General features: G+C 38.1%; 1 protein-coding gene across 2 annotated transcripts in view; it reads right to left on the reverse strand.

The window, feature by feature from the left end:
* ASAP1 (ArfGAP with SH3 domain, ankyrin repeat and PH domain 1) overlaps positions 1-27,790 on the reverse strand; it is a 123,692-nt gene that overhangs the window by 17,797 nt on the left and 78,105 nt on the right. For both annotated transcript variants that reach the window (XM_080639458.1, XM_080639457.1), the window contains exons 14-22: positions 24,120-24,283; positions 22,436-22,569; positions 20,656-20,747; positions 19,686-19,872; positions 16,881-16,966; positions 14,505-14,620; positions 12,190-12,257; positions 8,561-8,668; positions 6,987-7,215 (exon numbers count right to left, since the gene is read on the reverse strand). In XM_080639458.1, coding sequence (XP_080495584.1) covers positions 6,987-7,215; positions 8,561-8,668; positions 12,190-12,257; positions 14,505-14,620; positions 16,881-16,966; positions 19,686-19,872; positions 20,656-20,747; positions 22,436-22,569; positions 24,120-24,283 — 1,184 coding nt within the window. The remainder of the gene's footprint in view (positions 1-6,986; positions 7,216-8,560; positions 8,669-12,189; positions 12,258-14,504; positions 14,621-16,880; positions 16,967-19,685; positions 19,873-20,655; positions 20,748-22,435; positions 22,570-24,119; positions 24,284-27,790) is intronic.

A 27,790-nucleotide genomic window follows, 5' to 3' on the forward strand; every position in this document is an offset into this window, starting at 1 on the left:
TATTGAGTTAATGACTCATACTGTTCTTCTCCAGATTCCAGCCTGGAAGGCCTTTTGCTGCTCAGGAGAATCTCTCAGCCACAGCCCCAGCAGGTGTGTTGGAGTTGGCTTTCCATTAATTGCTCACCCTCGTAAATCAAATGATGTATTATGGGATTCTTCCTCTCAATTTACTCCCAAGTCCACAAGACCATTAACTGACAAAAATTCAAATGTTAGTGCACATTAATGCTTGTTCCCCAGTTTGCATCCTTTCTCATTTTAATGTCTTCCTTGAGCTTTAAGAAAGGAAGCTAATTTAAACTATGAATTGAAACATTTCTGCAACAAAAAGAAGAAAACTTTTCTCAGGCTAAGCTTTGACTGATGATCCGCCCGACTAGTTATAAATTCTTCAGTTGTCTTAAATAAATAGGAATCAAAGGCTGTTCTGTAAACAGTAGTAACTCAGAGTATAACGTAGGAGTGCTGAGGGGGAAAGGAGGATTCACCATCCAGTGTTAACAGTAACATTATTCTTAAAGCACGTCAAAAACATACACAGAACGTCAGTATTTCTGTCTGACATCTCAGAAAGGCACTGCACACTGACAAACTGCAAGTGGGGATGTCCAACACCTCGGAGGCTTGGTCCTACCACCACCTGCTGTGCTGCTGTTAGCACTGCACTGCAGCCCAACACGGTCTCCAGCCCCACCATGAGTGACGCAGAGTGCAAACTAGGCTTGAAGGACAGAAAGTGGAGGAAATGCAGTGAAACAGTATTGTGTGCTTATCGTAAAAATAAAACCTCAGGCACAAAGTAAAATGTTTCCTTTTTTATTGCCAATAAAATGAAGAATCCTTCTCTATAAAACTAAAATTTAGTAGGATAAAATTCTTTGAAGGTGGTTATAAGGATATATATTTTATATTTCACACTAGCAGTGTATCTCCAGACATCAGAGAGGAGCTGAAAAACATTATCACTTCATAGCTTTCAAAAGTTCCTATGGCATAAAACAGTTCCAGGGAAAAGGTGTTAAAGCATTTAAAGTAATGCATCTTGCCAGGTTCCTACCATACTGTTTATCCCTATATTAATTTCACTGAAGAAATAATTATAAATTTAGGAGTCATACACTAATGATTCCATGGCTGAAATACAAAATAACTTTCAATAAACAGGAAATAAAGGAAAACTTCAAAATATCTTTTCAGAAAGAGGTATGAAGTCACATCACTTTGAATAAAGCAAACATGGGAAACATTCTGGAATCTCCCATCAGCTTTTGGAAACAACTGGTGAAACAATACACAGATCTAATGATGATGTACAAAGCATCATTAAATTTATTATGAAATACTTTGTCTTATAGAATCATTTAGGTTGGAAAAGATCTTTAAGATCATCAAGTCCAACCGTTACTCCAGGACTATCAAGGCCACCACTAAACAATGTCACTCAGGGCCTCATCATCATCATTAAGCTCCAGACAAGCAAAACACTCTGAAACATAGAGGGCTACCCCACCACCTCTCCTTCCTTGCCTATCCCTCTGAAGAGTTTATAACCATCCATTGCAGCACTCCAGTTGTGCAAGTCATGCCACCATGTTTCTGTGATTGCAACCATGTCATAGTTCTCCCGCTGCACAATGGCTGCCAGCTCCACCTGTTTGTTGCCCACGCTGCATGCATTGGTGGAGATGCACTTCAGTTGGGCTACTGATCCCACCACCTTTTGTGGGGGAGAAGCCCCAGTTCCTACGTGACCACTCTCGGGTACTTCCATGGTTTCTAACACATCAATGACCTTTGTGTCTTTGCTGCTGCATGGATCTCCATCAACTGCCTCGAACTGTGGGCTCCTGCTGGGTCTCTCGGCTCGCCTGGTCCAGCAAACCGTCACACTAAAGCTCTCTATTGCTGACCCTGTCAGCACCAGCGCTGCTCGCCTCAGTGATACACATATATCTATGCATAAACAAAACCTCAAAACAATTCTTACATGATATTTTTAATTACACAAGCTTAACTAGGCATTTTTAAGCAATAGCCAGAGCAGTTATTTTTCTAGACCAAAGATATTTGGTGATTCTAACCAGGCAGCAAGTAAGCCAACCATTTAATTTCTTCTGCACAGTCATCTTAATGATGATTTCCCTCATAGTTGTGAAGTTCATACTTCATGAGAACACTTTCTTCACACAAGGCAAAAAAGTACAAAAACCAGGAAAAACACCTAGACTTTCTTAGTTGTGCTTCCACTGGGCTCTCCTCAGTTAGCTGGGAACTGTTGCTTTCAGTGCAAACTGTTGTCATCTTTTATCACTTTTTCATGTCGCAAGGATCACACTTTCATGTGTAGATAGACCAAATAATCTCAAATTTATTGTACTACTAAGGTAAGTAATGGGAAAAGCTCCACCATTAATAGTGCATTGCTCTTCAGCTGTTGTGCAGTTAGTATAGTATCTATTAATTTGTGTAGTTGTGAGACCATGCAAAGCTGTTGCCATTCACTCAAGAAATGGTGCGTTCAGGGTGTAAAACCTCACATTTGTATTTTTTTTACCACTTAATGAGAGATATGGAAGAACCATTATTCCAGTTAATGGTACAACAGGAACTGCAAAGGAAAGTAAGCGTATATTAAAAGTAGAATCTTCATTGACAAGTGTTGTTAAAGTTCTTATGAGTGATGTTTTTGCAGATATTACTAAAAGCCTTCCTCAGTTTGTCTTACTTCGCATCACATTTTCAGGACTGAAAAGAAGATCATAAAGAAAAAATTACCATGATCACTCTGAAAAAGAAAGCTAAGAATATACATCAATTCAACAACAGCACGTGCAGTACATTCTATCATAAAATGCTGAAAAATGTTCTGTTAAAAAAACCCCAGACTTTATGTTAGGAAATGTTGTATTTTGGGTTGATGCACTAAAACAGAAGAAACTGGACAACCTTAAAGGCTGAGGTAATGGAAATGAGATTAAACAGAACAGTATTGTGGATAATGTTAAAATTCCATACTAAGGAAGCATTTGTTCTATAAATCAAGGACTCCAGTTGAAAATGGTACTAGAGACTGTGCAATGCCTGATATGCTATAATATGATGGAACAATAAAAAAAAGTAGGACAAAGGAAGTTTTGATGTAGTCTTTCCAGCACTAACAGCAAGGTTTTAATGCTGTCTCTATACTTCCAGTCAGTTGTATTTAAGAAAGCTGATTTAAACAGCAAAGGTACAGAGAAAGGCTAGTATGATGAAAGGACGACTTGAATGACAGGAGAATGCAAATACTCTTCTCTCAGAAAAGGTGAAATATGCTTGGTTTATCTAACAAAACAGAAAAGGAGACCTGCATGACTGCTGTCCAGGTCGTGCCTCGACACATACAATGACAGAAAAAACACCAAAGCTAAATGATGATATTGGTACATGAACAAAGTAATATAATGGATTTGAGAAGATTGCTAATCCTGTGAGCAATGCAGTCACACAGCTTCTAGAAGTTACTAGTCAAGGCAAATAAGCAAATTTGGTTAGGAATTGAATCTAATCAAGTGAGAAGCAGATTATATGACATGGTGTCTGCAGTGGTAGTGGACTGGAAACACAAATGCCTTTGGGTTTACGTACCTAACATCAGAGCTATGAAAAAGAGCATAAAATATGCAAACATGTAAGTTACCAAGCTTCACTTCATGACCTCAAAACAGATCCTTGACCTTCATGTTCATCCCGTACGAGAAAATAGGCAGAACCATTACAAACTAATTCACTTTCAGCTCAAATTAAGGAAACCTGCCTTAGACTGCCTAACTTCTACAAAACTAGTTAGCAACATTGCCTTCACTTTGGATTCACAATTAAGGTCATGCAAAGTTTATTTTGCTGCTGTGCTGAATCATGCAATATTGGTATTTTGGGGTTTTTAAAGCTTTTTGTAAAACAACAAGCAGAAGATCTGCTAGATGTCTGGAGCCATAATGCAGGTGTAAGCTGGAAAGACTGATGATTTTTAGAATGCTACAGACTAAAGACTGGACTGATAATAAGTTGAACCTTAATAAGCTGAGATGAACTACTGGAGAAGGCAAACAGTGGTTGGCTTATGCAGCTACTGCACTCATTCTGCACTCTTCATTCTATTTGGATTACGTAAATCTGTAGCAGAGATAGCAAAAAGTAAGATGTATCCAAAAAAATTAGCTTGTTTACTGTAAAGTACACTGACACTCCAGCATTTTAGGGATCTCTATATACACATTCTCCAACAAACTTACCTTCTTTGCCCAACACAAAGTCCAGACTTGATGGCTCCCAGCCCATTGTGGCATCTCAGTAAACACCATAGAACCTGGCTACTAAGGAACTTCACTGGTGAATGAAGCCAGCTTACAGAGGGCTAAAGTGAGGTGGTTTTGTTTAGACATAAAACTCTTCCAAAACACATTGTATCTGTATGCCTCAAAGGATAAACCCCATGAAACTGTAAATTCCTCTGCCTCCTTCTAAAATAAGATCCCATCAGCTATCCCTCCCTACAGACTGTCTCCATGTTCTAGCAGGGTCCCATGGTATCTGTTGAGGCTTCACAGAAGAGAGGGACAAAGATCAGATTATATTTGGGGACAGAAGAAAAGCTTAGACTGAATTATAGATTCAATGCTCTTTTTACTCTTGATATTTAGGGAACTTAGTGCAAATTATATTATTGTGTTTTCATGTGATCTTAAATCAAATAGGTAGCTATTAAAACGAACAATAGAAAGGATTTGATAAGTAAGCTTGCATGTTAGACTTTGATGTAAGGGTTATACTCTATTACTACTAATCTCAAAAGAGCGGATAATTCCTAAATGATAATTTTGTTTCTGTAGGAAAAAGTAAAGTCAGACTGTTTCAAAATTAAGATGCATCACCATACTTCTTATGGAAGTAGAGTCTCTGCTTCTTTTACTTTAAAACTATCTGTTTGGGAGCTGGAAGTGGGGGAGATAACCAGATGTAGCAGAGTTTATAGTGAAGCATAAGTACATCTGCAATGATGTGTCTAGAATGATTTTTCCACAGTGATGAATTGTTCTATGCATGTCACTTTGTTCCCTTGTCCTTTTGAGTCTTAAATTATTCCTGTAACGCAGGCATATATTTAATGGAAACTTCTAAAAGTGATTAAATACTTTACAATATTATTGAATGAAAATCAACCAAAAACCCAGTACCACTCTCAGATGGTCAAATTTTGGCATATTTAAAGCAGAGAAGCCTAGTGACATTCAACCTTTCTCTCTTACAGTGCAAATTTGGCATTTTCCACTCTGATGAAGCAGTTAATGTTACTTTAGAAGTCAACAGTTCTCTGTATTTTGTGATAATATCATGTTATTTTGTTGTAATATACGGATTTCCTTTGTGTAATTCTTGACATGACAACACATAAGAACTCAATGCTTCATTTCTTTCCAAGTAGCTTTGGTCTTGTGTTGATTCACTCATCCAGGACTTTGCAGGAACACCTAGGAATATGCCTAACATTTCTGAAACTTGAATGCATACTTAGCATGAAATAAGCATGTAAATATTCCCCTTCCTGGAGAAAAGGCAATGAGAGCTACACTATACAATGACAATGAAATAAAGTTCATTATAATCCATTGAAAGCTGCAATATACTAAGCAGTGTACAGACCTTCTTATCAAAACAAGATTTGTGATTACTCTCCAAGTCTTGCAACTTTATGACAAAAAGAAGTTATTCTAGGTCAGCTGAAGGAATGCCTAAGGCAGTATACTGTGCCTGACAATGGACAGTCAGTAACAGACTGTTAGAGCTTGTGAAAAACATAATGGGGAGGAAGGAAAAAGTTAGAATATTGTAATGCCAATAGGAAGGTCAACATTGTAAAGTTACAAGGGATGCAACTGAGTCCCCAGTGAAACTGATATAAAGAGACATGGGTTATGAACTCTCAAGTGAAAACTGCATACCCTGGCAAAATCCCTTTGCCTCCTAATGGAAAACAAACCTGTTTAACAAAGAGTACCAGGGGGTTAACTTGAAAGTTGTCAGTACATGACAAAGACTGACGGTGGAATTGCAGTTCATAAGCACAGCATCTGAACATGTAAAAGCAGACATCTGATGCCAATACACTCTGTTCTGTCCATTTCTCACATTTTAGAGAGAGTATTTCTTAATTTTAAACCAAAGTTAACTACCAGTTGAGGAAATGAAGTATAAAGTTATAGCAGTGCTAGAAAAGGGGAGCATAACTGCTGAAAACTGTAGTGATGCTGTACCCTTCACAACTGAAGTTTTCTCTAATAAGTCTGTTGTAAAAACACAATTTGGCTATTTCTAAATTAATTGTGTGCAAAAAAGGTGAAAAAATGAAGAGGGATTTTTTTTTCTTCTAAAACATTGATTTGTACAAATTAAAGTAACGAGTTTTTTCATAAATACGTCATCGAAACTTGAAGTTTAAGGTCAAAGAACCACCATCTACTTACTGAAAGAGTAAGCCTCATAGGGAAAGAAGTTCTCTTCCTTTCCAAGGGCTACCAAGAGTGTCATTAATAAGAAAAAGCATCCCATTCGTTTCAGCTAAATGTAGACAGCTTGAATTGTAGCACAAACCTTCCTTACAGATACTTCTACAAGAGCAAAATGGTTGTTTCACTCAGGGAAGAACGGGTGATGTTTGGTTTTGCTCTTCAGTGCCTAAGTTCTATAGAAAATGAACCACATTTTACTTAACAGAGAATTACTTTATTTTTTTACCTATTCATGTACAGTTATGAGACCATTAAAAAAAGGGGGAGGGGCATTTTAAGTTCTGAACATGCATTGTATTGGATTACTGCATCAATGTAATAGGAAAAACTATGCTACATCTTGAAACTCTGTAACGTACCCGGCTAAAGGAAGGACAAGTGTGGAAAAATCACTGCTTGCAACCCTAGACAGACTTACTTTGGAGACAGACTTACCTTTGCCAGCATTTCTAGGAGGAAGAGGAGGAGCGTCGGCAGTTGGAGAGGTGGGTGAATCTGTGCTTGTAGAAGCGAAGATCTGATTGGTAAAAGCTCCATAGGAGAGTCTTTGCTTGTCTCTGGGAGTGCTAAATGCAGGATGAGTCATTTTCTCTTGAGGAGAAATGCTCGAAGAGTGACAGAAACTTTGGGGTCTTGGAGATCTTTCTTTTTTTATGGGACTAGGCTGTGAACAGAAAAATGAATGCATTATACAGGTGTAACCAGCAAATACAGTTAATGTGCTTGGGAGAAAAGTTAACAGAGCGTATTCTAATGAACACGAGCATAATTTCTTTCTTTAACAGACCAATAAGCCCATATTCTTCCTCTTAGTGATCCACTGATTCTCTCCTCTACATGAAAAATAAAGATTGTAACATCAACACATCATCATGTACACAAAGTTAGATTTATTCTTACAGAAAATACACAATAATAATATAATACATAATATACCAGTAAAAGCCCAGTAAAGTTTTTAGAGTATAAGAATAATTTTTCAGTTCAAATAGTTCTTTACTCACACCAGACAGTTATCTCGAAGATCAAGTATATTATCCCGCTGATGCATATTAAAAATAACCTCTTTTAGCACAGCAGATTTATCTGTTGACTGAACTAGCAATATATTCAATGGCACATCTCTTTTAAACGTATCTAATTGCTCTTTGAAGAAATTTTACACAGCAATTTTTAACTGCTGCATGTTAATGGCTGTATATGGAGCACGGTCTGTTTTACTGCAGCTCTGGTTCAGGCTATTATCTCCCATACAGCATTTGTTATCCTCCTGAGGCTTCTTGCACAGATAATCATTTTGTTCTCTCCTGTCCTTGAGGACATGTAAATCATTTTGGTTTCTGAATGTTTCAGTCCCATGTGTCACAGAAAATGAAAAGTTGACCACATTTCCTTTCTACAGCACCCAGAGATACAGAGCTGTCTATAGAGATATAGAGAAATAGGAGAGGAGCATTCGCATTTATTACAGAAACGGAGAACAGAGTAATTAACTGACTTGCTAAAGTAGGGCACAGAGGCTAAGTTTTCACACCTTCTAGGGTGGCAATTATCCTGTGCCCTCAAGTTTTGTCTTTCTGTTACTTCTTAATCAGAAATAAAGTGCACAGCACAGTTTTTGAAAAATAGAGCTATTTATTCAGCAACTCAGGTTTATTAATTTATGGAAAAAATAAATATGGAAGCTTTGGATTTCCTCCAGCTCAAAATTAACAACCTACAATTCAGAAGGGGATAAAATGGCAAAGTAATAAGTAATCTACTTTTACTGACTTAGATTAAATTGTATGTCTTGTCAAAGCAAAACCTCTGAAGCTGAAGTCCATAATGACTAGGTTGACAGAGTCGAATCAAAAAGCACTTTGGCAATCTTTAATATGAGCCTCAAAACTAGCTTTTGCCCCCCCCCAATAAAATCTGTAAGGAAAAAAATATTCAAGTGGGTCTCTAATTTCCATTCATGTCCACAGAACAGAAATTGTCAGGTTTTGTGCAAGTTCCCCACTTACTTTATCATCTAAGTCATCATCACTTTCATCGATCTCTTCCTGCCGAAGATTCCATTCGTACTCTACATGGACATGTGGGTTTAACTTTCCTGCCTTGGCTTGAGAAAGCTGAAAGAAAGAACGGTTCTCGTTAAAATATTTGCTGCTCCTTTGGTGTCAGTGAAGTTTTGTCTCAGCAAGCGATGAGCTGAAATATTTAGAAGTTGAAAACTTTTCCTGACATTAAAAAAACCTCCAACTTCAGGGCAAATCACACATTAACATCCTTCATTTATTTGAGGTATAGAGAACCAGCCAAAAGGCAGAAGAGAAAATATTCTCCAAATGGGTAGGCAGTTGCCACGTTTGACAAGCGTTTGACTAGATGACAAGAAGAGAAGGTACAGGCACAAAAGCAGAAATGCACTTGGAGCCCTCCTTTCCAACAAGGGAAGGCAGAACCTACTTATAAGTTCTGGTACATACAGAGATTATCCCTCCAAAGTCACAATCCTTGTGCTGGAATAGAAATAAAAGGTATTTACCCTTTAGTTAAATATTTCCCTCCCTCACTGGATGAGGCCAATGTGCCTTAAGCACAGAATTCCTCTACTTTGCCATTTCAAATCATGTACTCAGATTCTTTAAAAACCCACTACTTTACTGATCAGCAAACCCCAGAAAACTGCGTTCATGGTTATTCTGAGAAGATAAATTTTCTTTCTTAATACTTAGATTTCCCATTTCTATGAGTCTACGGTCTTTGAAATGTCATCTATTTGGTACTGCTTGATTCAGGAGAGCCTTTAACCATCTTCCTGAAATAAAATTTGGAACAAATTATTTTCCATCCATTATATAAGCATTCATGAGTTCACTTGAGCTGAAATTGGATTACACAATCAAGACTCCAGCTATGCAAGAGAAATTTGCTTTGTACATCTACCATACTGCAAACATCTAGCTATTTATTTTGTAGTTTTTTATTGCCCATGGCAAACAGTATGATCACTCATATGATGTTTTTACTCTTAACCTTATCTCATTGCCACTTCTGAGAAAAACACAGGAATAATTTTTCTGTTAATAAATGGAAAATGAAAAAAAAAAGGAGAACATGCTCTATTACAGTTAATTGCAATAATCATAGCATCATAGAATTATAGAATGGTTTGGGCTGGAAAGGACCTGAAGATCATCCAGTTCCAACCCCCCTGCCATGGGCAGGGACACCTCACACTAAACCATGCCACCCAACTTCTGCTCAACCTGGCCTTGAACACTGCCACGGATGGAGCATTCACAGCTTCTTTGGGTAGCCTGTTCCAGTGCCTCACCACCCTTACAGTAAAGACCTTCTTCATTACATCCAATCTAAACTTCCCCTGTTTAAGTTTTAACCTGTCACCCATTGTCTTATCGCTACAGTCCCTGATGAAGACTCCCTCTTCAGCATCCCTGTAGGCCTCCTTCAGATACTGGAAGGCTGCTATGAGGTCTCCATACAACCTTCTCTTTTTCAGGCTGAACAGCCCGAATTTGCTCAGCCTATGTTTGAACGGGTGATGCTCCAGCCCCCTTTATCATCCTTGTGGCCTCCTCTGGACTTGCTCCAACAGGTCTATGTCCTTATAACCAGTGAGGTATTTCCGGAATTTTGATTATAATAATTGAGATTAGCTGCTAGATAAGCTCACTGATAACATCCACTTGTTTTTTTTTTTGTTCTACAACACAGTTGGTCCACATAAACAGCAGATGTTATTCTATTAAAAATATGCTGTAAAGAAAAAAGCAATCCATACCAATTGTGTGTTGTATGGCTTATCTGGTTTTCAGCTGACAGAAACATTGTCAACAGTAGAAAACAGTCAGAACACTGGAAACACTGTGTCCTTACTTACACAGAGCAGACATGGGAGTAATTGAGAAGGCAGTGAGAGTACCACCTTGTCAACCATAGCAAAACGTTGACTTGCATCCCCAGAAATATGGAAAATTATTGCGATTTCTGAAGGACAAGCTCTCTTGATTTTGCAATAATTAAATAATACATGACAAGAACTTTTGATTGTCAAATGAAAGGTATTAAAATTACCAGCTGCAGAGCAAAAGTAGATATCCTCCTTGGTTCATCAAAATGAAGCAAAACTGTTCTGAGAAACAGAATTAAGCAGCAAATGGCAGCTGTTTTGTAAATTCTTCTGGTTCTGTGTTGAATGTGAAATCACTTAGACTGCTTAGACTTCTTAATCCCTTGGCAGTACTTAAACTCACTTGCCTACTAAATGCATGCTGGTGAGAGGCACTTTAGAGGGCTAAGAACAAACAAGCTCATTAGTCTGATGTAGAATCCATATTCTTGGCTAACTGCTTCAAGAGAGTACCTGAGAAAATCCTTTAACACCTTTAGTTCCTGAATGCCAATAGGTTTCTTGAGTGGCATCTGTTAACATTCCTTAAATATTCTCAAAATTCCAGAATGCTTTTGCTCTGATATGTTCAGTAGAGAGACAAAGTCCAACAGAAGCTGGTGTTCTACATTTTCTGACACCTTAACTTCCAGACATTACACTTTTGCCTCTTTCTCTACCACCTGTGAGGTGGTTTTAATTTCAAGTTATTTCAATTCTGCTTGTAAGATGACTTTCATCATCTCTGAACTATCTGCCCTGTTAATTCATCTGGGAAAAGCCAAAGCAGGAAAAGCCAAAGCAGGAAAAGTCAAAGAAAGATCCAGACCAAAAGGATCTAAAGGACCTCAAACGTCTTAACAGATTTGAATTTCAGAGGTTGTTCTGTACTTCTGATAGAAACGGCTCTAAGAAGAACTTTTAAGGTGATGAAGCCCAAATGTCCTAGAATTGGTATTAACTGGTATTCAAATACCTGTTTGGCAGGTACAAAAGCCCAGACAAAGCCCTGACCAAAGCCCGCAGAAGCTTCTTCTCACAGACAAGATCCCAGGAGAGCTCTCATGTGCACAGCTCTTTTTCCGCACACATGGGGCTGGTTGGTGGGTGAAGGGGCAGGAAGTTGGGTCCTGACTCCATGGGTGTACAAGACCACACCTGACAACAGCTCAGATCCGACTAGGGCAGCAATGGAGCCCCTTGGGCAGCCATTTGGAGTTGCTCCTCCTCAGAGCAGCGTTGGCTGCAGCTGGGGACTCTCCCTTTAGGTCAGGATGTTGTCCAAGGGAACACCTCAAGGTAGAGCCCTTCCTTTTAGGTGAATGACTGCACATTTTGGATCACTTGCCATAAAGTTTAAGAGTCAGCACTGTAGTGACAAATCCATGTGAAATCCCGAATCTGTAGTTAATGTTGGTGGAGCTTTAATTGAGTTTGAACAATAAGTTTAGTTTAGCCTCAATTTATTGGTTCTGTGACAACTAGACTCTCAAGTATTTAAGGTCTGGTTAAAATAACTAAGTACTTCCAACACAAGTAAGATCTAAAACTCTCACAAAGAAAATGACTCTTGCATTTTGAAGTTAGAAAATATTCATCTATGGTAGGACCTTCAGCCTAGCACACAGCCAGCTCACAGCGATAGAGTTTGATATACAGCAGCAATGCCATCTTCAGTAGACCACATCTTTAAACATACAAACATCCCCCATCCTTCTTCCCCACCCTGGTTCTTACCAGCTCCTCACACTGGACAGCTTTCACTCTTTTTGCCGTGTCCAGAGCAGTCTCTCCAGCTTGGTTGACTACAAAATTAACAATAAAAACAAGAGAGTGGTTCTTTGAGATGGTTAAAGACTCAATTCAGTAAGTTTCAGTATTTTTAGCAGAGTAACTTCTAAAAGTGATCAAAAACATCTATTTACTCTATGGCAGCTGCAGCTCTTTAAGATTGCACTCTAAGTGCTCATGCATTTCATGTATCATCAGGTTCTTTCTGATCAGCAGCATCTGCTGGGACACTTCCCAAATCCCTCCTAACCACCCTAGCAGAGAATATAAAGAAATTTAGTAATTCACCACTCAACTCCTTTGCCAGTAAAACTCTTACATGGATAAGCAGGAAAAGCAAAGCTTTAATAGCTTATAAAAGAAAACTGTTTTAAGATTTTAAAACCCAGTAAATGTTGATCCAAGCACCTTTTACTTTGATCAGTATGTAGTGGTTTGAAGCCTGAATTTTAAGACAGAAATCCTATTCTGACATTTGGACAAGAATAATTTGAAAACTCCCTAGCAATTTCCTCTTTTTAAAAGCTGTAAAATGGTTTGCCTTTTCAAATAAGGCCTAATCAGAAAGAAGGTGGTATCTGAGCACTCTGAAGCTCCTCTGGCACAACACCTAATGGGATCCTTCCTCGATGCTCAGTAGCAAGTCTCAAGAAAAGATCAAACCCCACATCCCAACCAGATGTGGACAAAACTTAGGTAAAATTTAGTCTTACAGTATAGCAGTGAACGCCATGGAGCTGGAACAGAGTATGCTCCACATCACATCTGGATTGTAAAGAGTTTCTGTGACTGGGAACTGAAAACAGTCAAACTGAGGTCTCATAAGGAAATATGTCTATCCGTAATATTACACATAGAGTGCCAGTCATGAATTCTAGAAAATACAAAGCAGTCATCTAGAAAGGCCTATGAATTTGAAAGAATTAAGATCCCTAGAAGGAGGGCTCCTTATAGAAAGATCCAGGATGGTTCAGGAGTTTTAATATGAAAAGGAGTGAAAATACAGTATTTAGCTGAAGTGAGCACACAGAGAACTTAAAGAGACCAGCCAATTCCAAACTTTCAATCTTTAAGTAAAAACCTGATGGTTCAAGTCCTAGAGAAGATACACAGTTCTTAAGTGAGAGCATAAAAACAAACCAAAACAATCTCCAGCAGAAAACAGAACCCAAAAAGGTACAAACACTCTTCTGGCATCTACCTAGGACAGAGTTCAATGGAAGGACCAATAGGCATGCTTAAGCTTGTGCAGACAGCTTTCCCATTTTCTTAATGAGGGATATATCTGTTTAAAAAGGTTACAACAAATTCTTTGACTTATGGTAATATTAGAATGCATTCTAAGGAGGTATAGGAAGGCCAAGGAACCAGTGACTTCTGCCACCAAGCTATGAACTTAAATTTATGCAACAGCTTTTTAGAGGGCAGAGGAGGAAAATGATGGCAATGAGTGAAAAGGTAAAAAAAATAAAAGTTTATCCTCTTCAGTTTGCACCAACTGTTCATAAAGCTGTCCTCCTATACCAAGAACTGACAAAATGCAAATGTTTCATAGACATGCTGATGAAACTTAGCTCCTGAGCCTGGATTCATGGAATACCTTCTTAACTCAAAATATGGCGGGGAAAGGAGAACATCTATTAAACAAGAGATTATCCTAAGTGTAAGCAAACACTTTACAGAGATTTTATTTTTAATTAGCTTTTGCTAAGCCATGATGAAAAATGGACTGATTTAGGTACGGCAAGTGTTATACCTATTGCACACACGTGGATTGCAAACAGAGGGAGAAATGCAGCTGAAATAGCTAATCCCTTCTCTAATCACCTACAGTGGTGGCTGGGGCACTCTGGGTGAAGCCACAGTGCCAACTGACATTAATATTAAAAGAAGAATTAACTGTTGTGTACAGAAAGCCCACATATGTCTGAAGTGCAATTAACGTGAGCAGCCATTTGAAGCATTATAACATACAAGTAGTAGATGAATTTTACAATATAAACAATAAACCTAAATACCAGGCTGTTTATGATGCATCAGAAAACTATGCATCAGGAAAGCTAGGCTTTACCATTAGTATTTCATATGAGAAAACATTTGCCACTATTATCTTCTAAGAATTTAAGTTCCATTTCTTAACTGAATACTTCCTTTAGGCTCGTTGGTGGTAAAGTTGCCATATTCCTAACACAAAAGTGGCTAAAATAATAGGAAGAAATGTTAGTGAATCTTTTTTTCCTAGCTTTAAATAATGAACTTACCTACATCAATAGTTGGCTTCCCCCTCAAAAGCAATTTCAAACACTCAGGCTTATTATACATACTGCAGTAGTGTAGAACTGTATTGCCCAGCGCTGTTTGCTTATCCAGGTTTCCACTAAACACAAAAGAAGAAATAATCAAGAGACATCTAGTGTGCTAGAGCAAGCATCCCTAGCAGCAACAAATGCATTAATACTTTATGGGACAAATATGGAATAGAAAGAGAAAGAAATATTTTTTAAGTCAAACATTACTTTCAAGGACTAGTAAGAATAGCGCCAAGCACACTGGAAATTCCTGAGCTGTGGTTGACAAGGACTGAGCATCTACAGGGGTTCACTGAAAAACCAAACAACAAATCTGAAACTCAAGAGATTCAAACCTAATCCTTTGTAAGGTCATGGCAGTTGGTTTTCGCCCTCCGCTTTACTGGCATTTCCTTTTCAAACATGCTAAATTATCCCAATTAAAAATATGTGAAAAATCATTCTGATACAATTAGAACAGGCTAGTAAGTCCCACACTTCAAGTTCAAGGAACTACAAAGAGGGTGGCTGTGAGGATGCATAAGTGTCATAAGAAGGAACGAAAGGATACAAACTGGGAAAGACAAGCTGTGCAAAGGGGTTCGCAGGGCTTTTAAAAACTGTTCTCTCTTTCCGTTTTCAATTACTGAAACAAGGTTTCTTGAATAAAGTCATGACATACTGGGATCAATTTAATACATTTATAAAAATGAAAAGCTCAGAAAATGACAGCTTTACTTCCACTCAGTATTACCCACACTGAACAGTAAGTGCAGAGCCCATATGGATGTAAAGATGCTCTTAAATTTGAGATTGAGACAAAATTACAGACAGCTGACAGAAACACATAAAGGATGATAGTTATAGAATCATAGAATCACAGAATGGTTTGGGTTGGAAAGGACTTTAAGATCATCCAGTTCCAACCCCGCTGCCATGGGCAGGGAGACCTCACACCAGACCATGTCACCCAAGGTTCCGTCCAACCGAGCCCTGAACATTGCCAGAGATGGAGCATTTACCACTTCCTTGGGCAACCCATTCCAGTGCCTCACCACCCTCACAGTAAAGAACTTCTTCCTTATATCTAACCTGAACTTCCCCTGTTTAAGTTTAAACCTACCACCCCTTGTCCTATCGCTACAGTACTTGATGTTATGAAGCTTTGTAGTTTCTTCAGACAAAACAAAGTAATTTTACATAATAATCCAAAATAACAAATCCTTTAATATTTGCTCAGAATAATAATTTGGGCTTCTAAAACAGTTTTCAAATTATGACCTCAGCGTGTAAATATTAAGAGCTTATTTTTTACTATATTTTAATTTTTACTTTAAGAACACTCCTACAATAGTCAGCTCTCTAACATGAGGGAGTAGCAGTAGAGTAAGTTAAAGTGAAGGTTACACAGCTAGTCCACAGAGCCCAAGAGATGGTGTCAGGAACACGGATTTCAAGTCTGTGCTGTTATCAGAAGACCAAACCTTCTAACACTCCCTATAGACAATGCTACATAAACTATTAGAGAGGGGAAGGAAAAGAACCAAGTATTCACTGACTGCACTTCAATAGCAGGAAGGACTCCCCGTGCTGAGGGAGTTGTGATGAGTCTTCTGTGTTTCCCCAGTCTTCCTCCCCTCATTCTCCAAAACCCACCACCTGACATAGCAAATGACTGCCGCTTCCTTTGCTTCATGGCATATTGGACAGGTGGACTGGAATTAATTTCAGCTACTGTTTAACTATGTTGTGAACCATATGAAAAATAATGTTGTACCATTTGATTTTTTTAAGTATTTTCATTAAGATTTTTCACTTCTGTGAACACATCTATTGACAATAAAGAATAGCTCAGCCAATAACCTAGATGTCGAAAATTAGTAGTTAAGATCAAGCTGTCAATAACTCTAATACATTTTATTAACTATTACATCACCTTTTTTGAAGTCAATCTAGCTTCTACTCATAAATTTATGAGACATATCCTTGTTTTCTACTCTTACAGTTTCCTTGCACGTGTCCTGTATTCGGAAGGTTACTTTGTCACATCTCCTTTACCTGAACTATTCATCTGCATTGTTTCATAGTAATGCGTTATAAATCACTGATCTCTTTTGCTCTACATAATTTTTCCTTCCATCCTATTTTTATAATTGCTTTCCATGTTTTAACCTACACTTCTGTCCACACTTAGGAGCATAAGTGTCAACTCAAAGGTATTAAAATTACGCTCTTTTGAAGCATATCTAAGGAGAACATAAGTGATAGGCAAACACTGTCCAAAGCACTGCATGGGTAGCTTTGAACATTTAAATTTTTCATACATAATGAAAATTGATCAATCCATACCAGTTTTGTACAAGGAAGTCAACCAGATGGAGAGAGGTTTGGTCAGCAGTCCGGACTGCTAAATGAAGTGCTGTTTCACCTGGCTCCTAAACACACACAAATAGATGTTAGATTTTTGTGTCTTATTTCTGCAAAGCTTGTAATATCAGACCCACAAGATATATGTCAATTAGTCTTTTACAAGTCTTTCAAAGGAAAAATGTTATTAGGAAATTACGATGACAATAGTTATTGCCTTTCTGGATCCTTAAAAGACACCATGTGCTTCAAAGGAAACAGCATCACATTTTGACATCACAGGTTCCTCAAAACCAGTCTTCTGTTTTTCCCAGCTGGATAGAACAACCCTGAAGAACCTTTAACCATTTTAGCTACTAGTAACTACAGGGGATCCTGTCAAGGAATAATGAATGAGTTCACGTACTTGTTGCTTTATGACACCTTGGTGAGCACCAAGCATACCCAACAACACTATCTCCTACAAAACCTGGGAAAATCCCCACAAAAACCACAGTCCTACCTACATTAAATCCCTTACAGAATCACAGAATGGTTGAAGTTGGAAGAGACCTGTGCAGCACATCTGGTCCCACCTCCCTCCCCAGGCAGGGCCATCTAAAGCTAGCTCCCCAGGACCATGTCCACATGACTCTGGAGTATCTCTCCAAGGTTGGGGGACTCCACAATCTCCTTGGGCAACCCATGCCAGTGCTTAGTTACCTTCACAATAAGAAAAACTTTCCCCTTGTTCAGAGGAAACCTCCTGTGTTTCAAACTGCCCATTGCCTCTGGTCCTGTCACTGGAAAAATTAAAAGATTTACCCAACAATTTTCTGTCAGAATTAGCAATGGTCATTCTCACTTAAGTTAAATTAGCTTTCATTTTCATAGAATCATAGAATAGTTAGGGTTGGAAAGGACCTTACGATCATCTAGTTCCAACCCCCCTGCCATGAGCAGGGACACCTCACACTAAACCATGCCACCCAAGGCTTCATCCAACCTGGCTTTGAACACCGCCAGGGATGGAGCATTCACAACTTCCCTGGGCAACCCATTCCAGTGCCTCACCACCCTCTCAGTAAAGAATTTCTTCCTTATTTCCAATCTAAACTTCCCCTGTTTAAATAAGCCTGGCTTCGTCTTCTTTACACCTTCCCTATATATATGGATAAGACCTCCCTGAGCCTTCTCTTCTGAAGTCTGAAAAGTCCCAGATCTCTCAGCCTTTCCTCATGTATCATGTCCTCTAAACATCTCTGTGGCCCTTCGCTGCATTCTCTCCAGTACATCAAAGTCTGTCTTGTACTGGGGAGCCCAGAACTGGACTCGGTACTCCAGCTATGGCCTCACCAGCACTGAGTAGAGGGGAAGGATCACTGCCATCAACCTGCTGGCAGTACTTTGCCTACTGCAGCCTATAATACCACTGGCTTTCCTTGCCGCAGGGGCACACTGTGGTCTTATATCAGCCTGGGGTCCACTAGGACCCCCAGGCCTTTTTCTGCCAAGCTGCTTTCCAGTTGGGTAGTCCATGGCATTGTTCCTCCCCAGATATAGGGTTTCTCCTCATGAATTTAAACAGAATAACACTGTATTTTCTATACATATAATACAAGCATTTATGCATTTAAATGACAATATAAGTTCTGTTTAATTCAGTTTCAAAGTTGATGAGGAATTAATCTAAAACCAGATCTCATTAACTCCTACTGATCAAAAGCGGCATTAAAAATATGTTACAGTACACATACTTAAATCACAACTTTAAAAAGACTTATTAAACTTCAGAGAATTTACAGCACATAAATGTCTTCACTTCAGACCACATTTCAGCTGGTGCTCACACCTTTCTAGGTATCATTGACTGTACCAGCTGAGAAACGCTAAGGAGCTAATTCTGTGGTAACTGCTAAGGATGATAAATATAGAAAGTTCACCTTGTAGACAGAGAATTTGTAATGTGTTTCCATGATAAGCACTCTGTGATATTTCAAGTGCTGAGACTATATTGAACTCCCTCCACTCGATACAGACAGGCACTCTGCCCTTTGCCAAGGCAGCTATTTCCACAGAACTTGTTGAAAACATTCTCTGAGATCACTCCAAGTTGTGTTCAAAAGTAACGGCAGAAAACATTGCTGACCAACCGGTTACACAGCAGCAGTTGTCTACAAAAATGTTAGACACCGTGCTTTTTTCTACACAGATGCTCCAGGTCAATCTGGCCTGATTTTTCCAAAAAGCTGTCACTGACATTAGAAGGAAGATAACTATTCAGAACTTTATTAAAAATAATAAATGATTCTGTTTTCCTGGTTGAAAGAATTTGTACTTCTGTAAATGTTTCATCAGAAGCTGTGAAGGCATCGTGTTTTCTTTCCTCACAGAGAAACAGAGACTAGTGTACAGTCATTAATGAATTCCTTCAGCATCTTCTTCAAAAGCAGATATGATATTGTTTGTGGTATCAGGTGAGCCAGGGTTAACAAGACAAGCCTTTTCTTTCTCTAGGCCTTATCCTAAAGAAACACACTGCAGAACAGGTGCTGTTCAACATAATAGTTGCACCTAGAACACTATGATACTACTATTACATTTCACCGTCCTTCAGAGGATTTGATGACAAGTGATACGTCTTCTTTCCTCCCCACAAGGATGCCACATTAAGGAAAGGGAGAAAACCCCATAATTTTAATCTGTTATTTCTCTTGTTTTAGCATCTAAGAGAGCAACCCCAGTCTCAGACATTTTACAAATACACATTACTTAAAATACTCTGCTTTGTTTACCTGATAAGCTTACCTGTCCAGGCTCTAACAGTGGCTCCATTAGCTCTACCCCCTCTGCATAGACTTGAATTAGTGCAAGTAAATCCCTGGATTTGACAGCCTCAAGTAATTCACTCAGTTTAGCTGCTGCAGATCCACAAGTCTTCCTGGAGAACTTATGATCTACATATTTAGCAGTGATAAATTCTTTACGTGCAGTCCTGTGGGTGTGAAAATAGAGCTTGATTTAGAAATACTTAGAAAAATGGGTCAATGACTTAAATTTAAACTCATCTTGCCTAATTCAGGAGCAGAGAAGGGAAGAAGAAAACTATTGATAAAGACTTTATAATGCATGTCTGCCTTGCAAACAAGCCTAAAAAAGGTACATATTCAATTTTATCCTGCCTTCTTGTTACATACAAAAATTACTCTGACTCTGAGGACTAAGACCAAAGAAAAAACAAAGCCTGAAATGTGATTTCTCATGGAAACACGTCTATCTGTTAAAAAAAAGGATAAGCATGCAAAAGATGCTAAAAACAGGATAAAAGAAAAATACTTAATGAGCTAGAAAACAGCATAATAGGTTAAAAAGCCTTCTGTGGCAAAACAACATCTGTGATGCCCTCTGTGCAGCTCCAACACCAGGGAAAGGAAGAAAAAGCTCATCTCCATCTCAAGACAGTACCTGAAGCTGGTGTCATTTAATCCAACTGTGTCTATCACCTGAGGAGATGCTACAAAATCCAAAAACTGTCAAGATTCAAAATAATGAACCTTGAAACCCAAACCTGAAGTTTTCTACACCAAGAAGCTGTAGCTTAAATATGACTGCATGACAAAAGACTGTACTTCTAAGAAACCCCACAGGTGGAGTACAAAATCCCTTTCTTCTTCTGTCCCAGCCCTCCTCTGGCTTGGTTACTCTTTAAGACATTTTACATCACATACATATTCCACAATAAACTTAATATTAAAGAATTTAATGATTCTAAACTTACATATCACTTGATGGAGTGGGTTTAGGTGAAGGACTAGGTAAATTCCCTTCCATAATATCATTAAAACTAGTATTTCCTACATTCTTGGCCAGCTGCAATAAGAAAAACAAAGTAAAATATACAACAACCTGGACTATTAATGTGCATTTTCTACATTATTGCTAAAAGATGGAACACAACAAATTGCAGAATAAAATCATAGTGATTACACTTATAACATAAAAGAGTTAAAATTTTTAAGTGTGAATCCTATCATCCCAGCCACTGCTGCTGTATTTGAAGACAATCTACCTCCAGCATAAGAACAGAATGAGGAGCTAGCAGCATGAACACTGAAACACTTCTAGTACACTAACCAGGAAGTTACTTTTGAAAAGGAGCTCGCACCTACTGCAAAGTCACACTTAGTAAAATTTGATTTAAATCAGTACTAACTTTGAAAACAACTCAAGATTTCAAAAATACTTCCAGTGCTAATGTTAAACCATGCACAAATCCAGAACTGCCTTTTATCTTCTCTCAATTTTCCCATACAAAGTTTCTGTGACAAGTGTCTTCTCACACACCAAACACAGTTGAGGACATAAACCTGCTGTAACTATGTTTTTAATTTCTTTGTTTCTTGTTTTGATTTTGTTCATTTTTGCTTTAGTAGCCACAAATTCCTTGAGTAACTTTAATGTTACAGGGTTTCTTCTATAAAATTAAAAGATTTACCCAACAATTTTCTGTCAGAATTAGCAATGGTCATTCTCACTTAAGTTAAATTAGCTTTCATTTTCATAGAATCATAGAATAGTTAGGGTTGGAAAGGACCTTACGATCATCTAGTTCCAACCCCCTGCCATGGCCAGGGACATCCCACACTAAACCATGCCACCCAAGGCCTCATCCAACCTGGCCTTGAACACTGCCAAGGATGGAGCATTCACAACCTCCCTGGGCAACCCATTCCAGTGCCTCACCACCCTCACAGTAAAGAATTTCTTCCTTACATCCAATCTAAACTTCCCCTGTTTAAGTTTTAACCCATTACTCCCTGTCCTATCACTACAGTCCCTAATGAAGAGTCCCTCCCCAGCATCCCTATAGCCCCCCTTCAGATACTGGAAGGCTGCTCTGAGGTCTCCATTCAGCCTTTTCTTCTCCAGGCTGAACAGCCCCAACTTTCTCAGCCTATCTTCACATGGGAGGTGCTCCAGTCCCCTGATCATCCTCGTGGCCCTCCTCTGGACGTGTTCCAACAGTTCCATGTCCTTTTTATGTTGAGGACACCAGAACTGCACACAATGCTCCAAGTGAGGTCTCTCGAGAGCAGAGTAGAGGGGCAGGATCACCTCCTTCGACCTGCTGGTCACGCTCCTCTTGATGCAGCCCAGGATACGGTTGGCTTTCTGGGCTGCAAAGGCACACTGCTGCCTCCTGTTCATTTTCTCATCGACCAAATTTTCTCATTTTCTTTAATTACATGAGATTTTGGGCTGCTCTGATTTAAGGTCAAGATCAGCTGATGAGAGGCAAAATCCTGATGGCACTAATGTCAATATTCATTCTGCAAAACCTCCAGAAATTAACATCAGAAGTGACAGATGGTTAAAAGCATCAGTAACACATAATAGTAAGAAACCTCCTATAAGACAGGTACAAAAATGTGAAGTTAACATTCTGCAAAACACATACCTTGAAAAAATCTAACAGTAAATTATACACCTGAATGATACCTATATCCAGAACATCTGACTAGAAAAGAATAAAAATAATCCAAATTAAAGGAACTTACCAAGAGTTCAGACGTTCCTAATTTGTCTAATTCCAAAGACTGGATTCGAGAAATATGGACACCCATTTCTCTGTGTATTCCAGAACACTCAATGCAGGTTAAAATGCCCAAATTAGTTGATAGCCATGTTGGATCTGTAGAATTGAAAAACAAAGTATTTAATCAAAGTCCAAGAAAAGTTTTCCAATGGTGGTAAGAAATCCCAATGCATTCTGAAATGATTCCTCATTTAATGCTTTAACAAATGGAAATAAACTAAGAATATTCCATACTTTCTTCCAAACCACAGTGCAAATTTAACCACAGATTGATACCAATGGAATTAAGTTTTTCAGATTTAGAGACAGTCCCAAAGGCACTGAATTCAGATGTACAAATCCACACTGAATGACTGTATTTGGACACATTTAGGATTTGTTTCTTGTAGAAAGTAAGGCCTTTGCTTCCTGTTTTTAAAAGGAACAGATCTCCTAAATTCCACTGATGACAACAAAGTTTTAATCTTTATGTCTTAAATTTTAAATAGTCTTTCTTCATAAAAGATTGACTATAGCATTTTTCAATATGTAAACCAGTAATATGTTGTAGAACATTTAAGTAATGCTGGCTAGTCCAGGACAAAAAAATATTGCTGTCATGGTAGGAGATCTGCACGTAATGTGAGAATAGATCTTATGCTATGAATGCTACATAAGAAGCAAGACCAGTTTTTAAGGAAAAGAAAAAGCTCCAGACATATTTCCAGACACATACATGTTTTCAAATTAATCTCTTCCTTGATCTCAAATAGTAACTGACAAAGCATTAAGTCAGGAGTTTTAAAGTAGCAAGTTGGGGTGCAGGAGTGAAGCTTAAAACTTCACTATAAATTAAACGAAGAGTGAGAACTGTAATCTGAATATCTGTAGCTTTACATCATGGAATACTTGAATGAACCAGTTCCAGGATATGACAAAATTATATTCCACTTTGCATTTTTTATCTAGGCATTTCTTATTTGGATCAGTTCTGCATTAGTTAGCATCTTTAAGACACATACTATCTACTCAGTTGCAAATAAACATCACCTTCATGAGCGATCTCTTTTAGATGTGAAAGCTGTAGCAGCTGCCAACTACTGTATCAATTCAGTAGTACTATGATGATTTGACTCATCTCTAGGTTTAAGTGACATGTAACTGACCTGTAACTCTGTACTTCTGAAGATATTATTTGAAAGGATTTCAACTCTGGGTCTCATTCTTTGCACAAGATTGGCTATTTTTGATACTGCAGTTCCAATAGCCTCATGCCAAGATAAAACCTCAGAGTACCATCCTGGCCAGGTCAATTTTTCCACAGTCATTGTCTAAGCATTACTCACTTCTACTTAGTAGCATGCACAGGATCAGTGATGCCAAGCAACTTCCATTCAAGTGCAACAAGCATCTAGAGACAGTGCAACAAGAACAGTTCAAACTCCAGAGGGGCTTGAACTGCTGGAAGTAAGCACAGACAACACACAAAAATATTTTAGTGAATTAAATGGAACTAATGCATGAAAGTCGTATTTATTCTTTTAAAAAACAGGTTGAAGACTGATCAACACATCACTTAGAAAATCAGTTTCCACTCTACAAACACATCTCTAAAGAAATTCCTTTGCTTCCAACAAGAAATTGATGACATTAACAAATTGAGATACCTGGTGAGCCACAATCACAACAGACTTCATTTCCGGGTAATCTCTGTATGTCATCAATAATGGCTTTTGTCAGATCCTCTAAACTGTTCTCCCCTGTGCTCTGCTCTCCACGGAATGCCATATTTAATGCTTCTTCTTTGCTGTTAGTCAATACTGATATCCATCTAGCACAAGATAAAGACCTTAATGAAGATCTGCATTTGGAAATACAAGTTAACCTATAAACCACCGAAAGCTTGCCAGGAACAAAATATTAGTGGGAATATAGGGAGGGATTGTACTGTGGGAGAGACTGAGTGGGAAGAAAGTGAGAGGTGGAAAGGAAAGATTTGAGAAAAAGTAATAAGGAATGAGAAAGGGCAAAGAGAAAAAGTCTTAATTCTAAAATCCCTTTGGTGAACAATTTAAAGCCAAAGCAGCACAGTTCTCAAGTTCCTCAAATAAGCAGAAGCTGTGGAAGAGAAAGGGTGCCATTAATCTCTTGTAAATTTAACTGCTTTAAAAGTAGGTATCTAAGATCTTCCTGAAATCTATCCCATTACTGAAGGAGAAAACTGCAATCACTACTTTCTCCAGTGTGCATCTCTCTTCACAGAGGAGACAGCACACACATTTTTATTGTGCTAATGGCTAGTTGCCTTTCAAAATGCGGGTCTCGGCGCACTCAGAGTCAGACTGTAATGACCAAATTAATGAAAACTGCCATGGCAACAAATGGCTAAAGAAGGGAACATGGCAGAGGAGTAACGATACTGAGAGCTGACAGAAAATATTAAGAGCAGCTGTCGACTGCAGCATATCGAGACTCTTCAATAAGATTTCAGACAATGGCTCCCCCCACTCCCAACCACTCTGCAAAGTGTTGTTTATACAATGATGTTTTAAATGAAAACCAACCCAAAAAATCCCTCTCAGGGGCTGCTGCCCTTCAGGTGGAAGTAAAGAAGGGAAAGCAGTGACACTAAGGACAAGCATGTTGCAGATGCTCTTTTTCTAAGTGAGGCAGCACTGCAAGTTAAAAATAGAACCCCCCCCAGGTACAATGATTTTGTTACTGCAAACACACATTTTTTACATAGGAATATTTTAAACTGGCAGTGTCCTCACATTTGTTTACAATATTCCAATTATCTGCAATCACCAATCTGAAAGGGGTTAAAATGGCTCTGGTTATCAAAGCAAACCAGATTGAAATTCATCATTTCTCATTGAAATAATAATGAAAAGATAAACTTTAAAAGGATTTCAGAGAGAAATTCATATACATAATCTTGCAATACAGATCCAGAGCTTGAACTATATATAAATATATATACATATGTTAACTATATATACTGTATATAATGACTTGATATGCATACCTTTTTTAAATCTAATGGGCAAAGAATGGTCTGGGAAGTTGGATTTACAAAAAAAAAACAAAACAACTTAAATTATTTAAAAAATCAACCTCAAAAATAAAAGAAATTTAACAAATTAAAACCAAATTTGCCCCATAGTTTATGTGCTGAAAACAATGTATTTCCATTATCTCCAGTTATATGATAACATACAAGAACCCACACTAGATGGCACTCTTCCGCAAGTTTTCTGATGACATCCAAGGTTATTAACAAACTCAAGAGGCAGCAGTGTCTTGCTTCTAATATTATAGTAATGTTTGGTTAAACAAGCAGTAAAATAATCATTAAGCTCAGACAACATTTATTCCAACATTTGCTGACAATTTCTTTCAGGGTTACAGTTTGATTAGTTTGTTAAAAAGGCAGAATCTGAATACAACTCAACTATGCAGGAACAATCAAAAAAATATTAGATGCCATTAAAATAAACACAACATGACTGAGCCAGCTGTTAGTTTGATACAGATTTCCATATTATGGGTTTCTAAACTGGAAGAGCAGTAGCTTATTTTGGTTGTGCTTCCTCAGCTAGAGGGAACCCCTGCCCAAGGCTGCTTGGCACCGTGGTGTCAGCTTGCCCCAGACAGCAGCAGCAAGGCCCATTGAACACAAGCACAGCAACGGACACATTCTTAATGACTGGTGCTAATTATATAAGGCCCCCGTTGGTCACCTGGCCTTCTGGCAGGCTGTACACTCAAACCAAACAATTAAAATCAATAAATATATTAATTCAATGTCAATAGTTTATAAAAGCTGCCTTATGGCTGCTGTTCTTTCTCTTTTTATCTGTACAAGTCTATTTTTTCCTTCATTTTTAAAAAATGTATTTGCTTTAGTTTATACCACCAGTGTCAAGGTAACGGTCAAAAAACTTCTGGTAATACCAAGGCCAAGTTGGATGGGGGCTTGAGCAACCTGGTCTAGCAGAAGGTGTCCCTGCCCATAGTAGGGGGTTGGAACTGGATGATCTCAAAGGTCCCATCCAACCCAAACCATTCTGTGATTCTACTAATACTTTGTACTGTTCTTTCAAATAATTTAAAATTTACTCAAGTCTTAACAGAATCACTTAGTCTTCTATCAAATACAGTAAAACAGCTTGTCCAATCTGCTACTACACTTCTCTTTCTGGATCTCTGCAGTCTTATTATGATCCTTTAAGGCATTCTGTTTGCTGGAGATTCCCAGTGTTGAAGAAAATCATGAGGCTAAACAAAAATCTGGCATCATGGGTGACTTCCGGATCCAATGAAGGAGAAGTGTTTGTTAGTTTTGGGTGGATTAGTCCAGTATTTCTATGCCAATAGAAGCTCCTCCTTTCCCTCCCCACCAAGACAACAATCAGTCTAACAGTTATTTTAGTTTGCAATAAAGGATTATGTCTCTTCTGACAATCACTACTGCAACAGTATTATTTCCAGGTAAATGCATAAACAGAACAAGAATAGCATAATATTTTTCCAACATCCAGAAACAACTTTTTTGTATGGAAGAAGCAACAGACAGTATCAAGACCTTCCCATTCATTTGGTATTCTCAAAGTAAAAAACGTCTGAAGACTGTTGCTAAACACTATACTGAAGTTAGATGCATGTTTCTTCATAGCAGAAATTTGGAATAGCTTTGTTAATATTCCAGGCATCTCCTACAGAAATCAAGATACTCTTGGGCTTCAAAGAGAGTAGAAAAGAACTAAAATGTTTTATCTGGTGCATGTTTGGCCCTATCCACAATTATCAAATATCCAATATCAAATATCCAATTGTCAAAGAAGAAAGCACCTGTTATCGAAAATGTTGAAAATAACCTGGTTTTTTAGAGAGCTGAGGTTACGTTTCTCATAATATACACAAATATATATACACAAATATATATATGCACATAGACATACCTTCTCCCTCTCCCCTGCACACACCGTACTGTCTATTAGAGAAACTAATAAAATCCACTGAGACTTTAAAGGCAATCAAGCAGTAATTAAAGGTCAACAGATAGCTGGCTGGATAAAAATAAGAAACTAAAAAATAATCAAGAAATGCATTGAACTAAAGGCAATGTTTGAGGGCAAGCAGTAATAAACCTGTAACAGAACATAGGTTTCACTGATTTGTATTTTAAACCATCTGCTTTTTAAAATCATTATTAGTTTTAACTAGTTTGAGAAACTATTTAAGGAAGCAGTTTCAAATGCTCACTAGGAAAATGTATGCAAGGTGGATTAAACTAGAGTATAAATGCATCTTTGCTTTTTTTCTCTATTTAGAT

This window comes from Psittacula echo (genome assembly GCF_963264785.1).
Source record: "Psittacula echo genome assembly, chromosome: 2".
NCBI lineage: Eukaryota > Metazoa > Chordata > Aves > Psittaciformes > Psittacidae > Psittacula > Psittacula echo.